At 37.0% G+C, this 4,339-nt stretch overlaps 1 protein-coding gene across 1 annotated transcript; it reads left to right on the forward strand.

Annotated features, from left to right (window-relative positions):
• The first annotated feature begins 254 nt into the window (after positions 1-254).
• On the forward strand, positions 255-2,961 carry LOC148035476 (mavicyanin-like). The gene is made up of 2 exons (XM_087678964.1): positions 255-617; positions 2,428-2,961. The coding sequence occupies exons 1-2, from the start codon at positions 395-397 to the stop codon at positions 2,745-2,747; spliced, it is 543 nt and encodes a 180-aa protein (XP_087535090.1). The 5' UTR covers positions 255-394; the 3' UTR covers positions 2,748-2,961.
• Positions 2,962-4,339: the final 1,378 nt, after the last annotated feature.

Raw genomic sequence — 4,339 nt, forward strand, 5'->3', positions numbered from 1 at the left:
ATATACATATATACATATATACATATATACATATGTATATATGAATATGTGCTCTAAAATTATGTAACAGCAGGTGATTCGTTTTGTATTATAATTATATTTCAGGCATGGTACGAAAAAGACAGTTGTTGATCATTGGATGGACTATTACGGAGAGAAGGCCTGCAGCCGGCTTCAAGGGCAATGTGCCTGTAGCAGGTATCATCGGTACCCCCCCCCCCCCCCCCCGCCCCCCCGCCCCTCTGGGTGTCTCCTTCATAATCAGGCACACCCACCTGTGAGACAGACAACTCTTCAGTCAGAGCCATAAACTACACAGCGTCTCATATTATAACAGCCACAAGACGTGTAATCATCTGCAAGCTCTCTCTGAGACTTTCTCTGGAGAGCGGCCATGGCAGCATTACTACCCACTGCAGCTTCATCATCGCCATCATCTTGTTTCAATGTAAGACGTTTAGTGGAGGTACTGCTGATCATTGGCGTTGTCCAGCTCCATCTCTGCTGCAGCTGCAGTGCCACCGTCTTCCAAGTGGGAGGCTCTGATGGATGGAGCCTCAAGCCCAACTTCACTTTATGGGCTCAACAGTACACCTATCAAGTTGGCGACACCTTACGTGAGTACCTATTACCATTGTTTACACTAGCCTATTCAGGCAATATCACATAGACCTATTCAGGCAATATCATATAAGTCATACTAGTCAATTGAATCACATGAACGTCGCCATATGTGATCCAATATCTCTCTAAGCCACCATATAAGACATACAAGGTCCCAATTGATCTAAATCACATGAAATGTCACTAGCTTTCATGAAAGCCTAGAGATAAGTGTCAAGTGAATGGCAATATTCACCTTACTGCTAGTATGTCAAGCTGCTAGTCGGTTCATTTCACCTCCACGCATTACCTGCATGTCAACCATTTTCACAAAAATGTGAACTTCAGTATCGAGATGCCATGCTATGGTAACAAATAAGAAATAACACTCCATTTGTTCTCACATCGTAGACTATGTCACTATTACTTTCCACAAAAATCAAGCAAAGTTCAACATCATATTATAAATGGTAAATATAAAAAATTTGAGGCCGGTGGAAGGACAAGGACCTTGAAATTTCAAGGCGTGCCCAAAAAATGAAAGACATCTAAAGTTGTCAATCTTTCATCTATAGCCATTAACTATAATGCATTTTTTGGATCACAGATTGCTCACCACTGAAAGTAAGTCAAATTAATATTACGCCATAAAGGTCAGAAAAGTCAGGAGTTACCTCATGTAATTCTTCCATTAGGCTACACATCATGCAAGGCACACAAGTAAACGTTCATGTATAATCAACTATCACAATGATTTGACAATTCTCATCTCTCTCCCTCTTATGTCTAACATAGCATCTTGCTTTTTGCAAGATTCAACTATTTGAGTGTGAGTCAAATATAGCTTGACACAAACTTCATGTTAAGTAAGCCCTCATATGGTGAAAGCATAGCAACATTAGCTTCATGGCAAACCATAGTTTGAAGATATTACTGGCACCTACCCTGATTCCATTTTCCCTATATTGTGAGTCATTCATGTCTCGACACGATCATACCTTTCTTTTGCCCATGTAAGAACATTCAAGTCTCTATACAATAGCAGTTTTCCCTAATTTTGGCCCATTTGAGATGAACAACATGCCATACAAATTTTCAGCTCTTCAATATTTGATGTTTTTGGACTTTTTTGACAACCATATGCATAATTTAGTTCGGCAAAATTAATTTCATGAGAAAAATAATTCCCGCACTTTAATAAAAAAAACTTACCAACTTGTAAGTATCATAATCCTTAGGGGCATCACTTACCATGTCATCATTGGTCCATAACTCTTGCAATGCAAGGAATTTTCCTAAAAACATTGCTCTGTAGCTATACTGGCTCCTGAAAGCAAGCCTCATGATAACACAATATTAGTGAGTTTGGGAATCTCCCAATTCCCATTTTTTGAATACTAAGAAGGTGGCACCCGGATAACGTGCCCATAAGTTTCTCAAAACCATATGATGTGACCTATCATTGAAAAGTGCTTGAAAAATGGAATCTATTGAGCTATGAAGCGCTTGATTTGGAGTTATAGTGTTCAAGTTATGACAAATCTAAAGATTTGACCACGTGTCCCAAACTTATGGGAAATTGTTGATAGATGATCAACCTATAGTCATTGTTGATAGATGCAAGATTTTCTTTTGCATTCATATATGCACAACACATGTATTCACAATCTAATTAAAAAACTAGTGATGAGCACTTTAAACAATATTTTCACATTATCTTAACTTATTTCTTTAAAATGATTAATGCCAACTACATGAGATTTACGATTTATTCATATAAAGATAGTCTATAAATGATTGTTTTCCACTTCTTTGGATTTGCAGAATTCAACTACAAACAAGGAACCCATAGTGTTTATCAAGTGAACAAGGCTGACTATCAAAATTGCACGGCAGGTAGAAATGCATTGTTTAGTGATTCCCAAGGTGACACAATGTTTCCTCTTACTATGGCTGGAAAATACTGGTTCATTTGTGGAGTTGAAGGCCACTGCTCTAAGGGAATGAAGTTTTCCATTGAAGTTAGTGTTGGTTCCTCTCTAGCACCTTCTCCTAGTACAATGTCAAATGATGCAACTGCTACTCAAATTGGCCTTTTGGTGCTATTAGGCACCCTTCTTGCTGGTGTTTTCCTCCTTTTCTAGACAATGAGGAATGCAAACCTTCCAATAGCTTGGTTTGTGAATTCTTTTTGACAATATTGACTTGCAATATTCTACTACCATGCTACAACAACCTCAAGGGCATCTCATATGAGAGGCACATAGGCCTACAAATAATCTTGCAAACATAAACTTATATGTAGCAACTACGTTTGTTTTGCTATGTTTTCCTATCCATAAATAAATTTTCATTTTCACGAGCAAACTTGTATACACTATATTTTGCAAAGAAATTTGTGTACATTTTCAAAACTTTGTGCTTGTGGAAATGGGTCAAATATGGGTCCAAGTGATAATTTATAATATTAGACTTTCTATGGACGAAGAAGTATGATCTAGACCTACTTGATTAGTTGGCTTTCAAACTTTGCACGAATGATATGAGTACTTAGTATGCCATTGAAAAAAACTATCTACACATTAAATTTTGAAATGTTTTAGACTATTTGAAATGTTTGAAATAAAGAATTTGCTTAATAGGAGCATGTATTGATAATCTAAAGGTCAAGAATGTTATTGCATGTTGGGCCATGTGATTCTCAAGAAAATGGATCTCTCTTTAAGAAATTCCATAAATTAGGCTATCGAGTGCATTAAGCACAAACTTCCAAAAGACCTTTTGCAAAGAAATAAATACTTTGTGTATCAAAAACTACTTTGTTGTGCTTTGGAATAGTATAGTCACATAAGGTGATTACAATCATGGAGATCACCCATTAGTCTTTTGAAGATACAAAAGTTCTCATAAATTCTATATATGCTTGATCCTTTCACAAATTTTTTTGCAAAAGTTAGTATTGTTATTCCCAAATCAACTCATGATACAGTAAGGTGCCACTCCCAAATTTTACATAATGTTTTGTGGATTGAGATAAAGAACACGGATGTCAAAACATGACGAGAGTTAGAGAAGTGGTTCTATGTCAAGGTAAAGCGTCAATGTTTCAACCTCAATATGCAAGATTGAAAGGAGTCACCCAATTCTTTAGGGCCTTCTACATACTTAATAGGAGCTTGCCTCTCACTCAAGCTACTCAATCATCCTTAAGTTCTCTCTCACTCTATTCCTATGCAAATTCTATCATAAAAATGTTAGTAAGCTATCATGAGCAACCTCAAGAATAAACACAAGAACTCAATAGTGCTTCCTCAATGCTTCCATCCCTGCCATAGTAGTCTAGGTCAATAGGAAGAAGCTCCAAGGATCTATTATCTATGTAGCAAGCTCCACTATCCTCCTCTAGATATGTCTCCAACACACCCGGACAAGTAAGGAACAGAGGAGAAGAGAAGGTAGAACACTTAAGAGCTCTCTCAAGAGAGCAAAAGGATAATCTCTCACAATCCCAAGCTCACCAATTCTATTACACAATAAGATTTGACCTTTGGATTGGCAGCTTAATGAGTTTTAAGTGCTCAGATTAGTTCACCATACTAGTCATGTACTAGACATTTAGAAAATTGTGTGCTAATGAAGGTGATGTTTTTTTGTAAGGTATTTACAAGAAACGTTGAATAGGAAAATGCATGTGTAGAAAATGTAATTGGACCGCAAGTGAGTTCTAGGGTACTAA

Source organism: Lygodium microphyllum, chromosome 5 (genome assembly GCF_053477565.2).
Source record: "Lygodium microphyllum isolate KBCC chromosome 5, Lygodium_microphyllum_v1.1.10, whole genome shotgun sequence".
NCBI classification, from domain to species: Eukaryota; Viridiplantae; Streptophyta; class Polypodiopsida; order Schizaeales; family Lygodiaceae; genus Lygodium; species Lygodium microphyllum.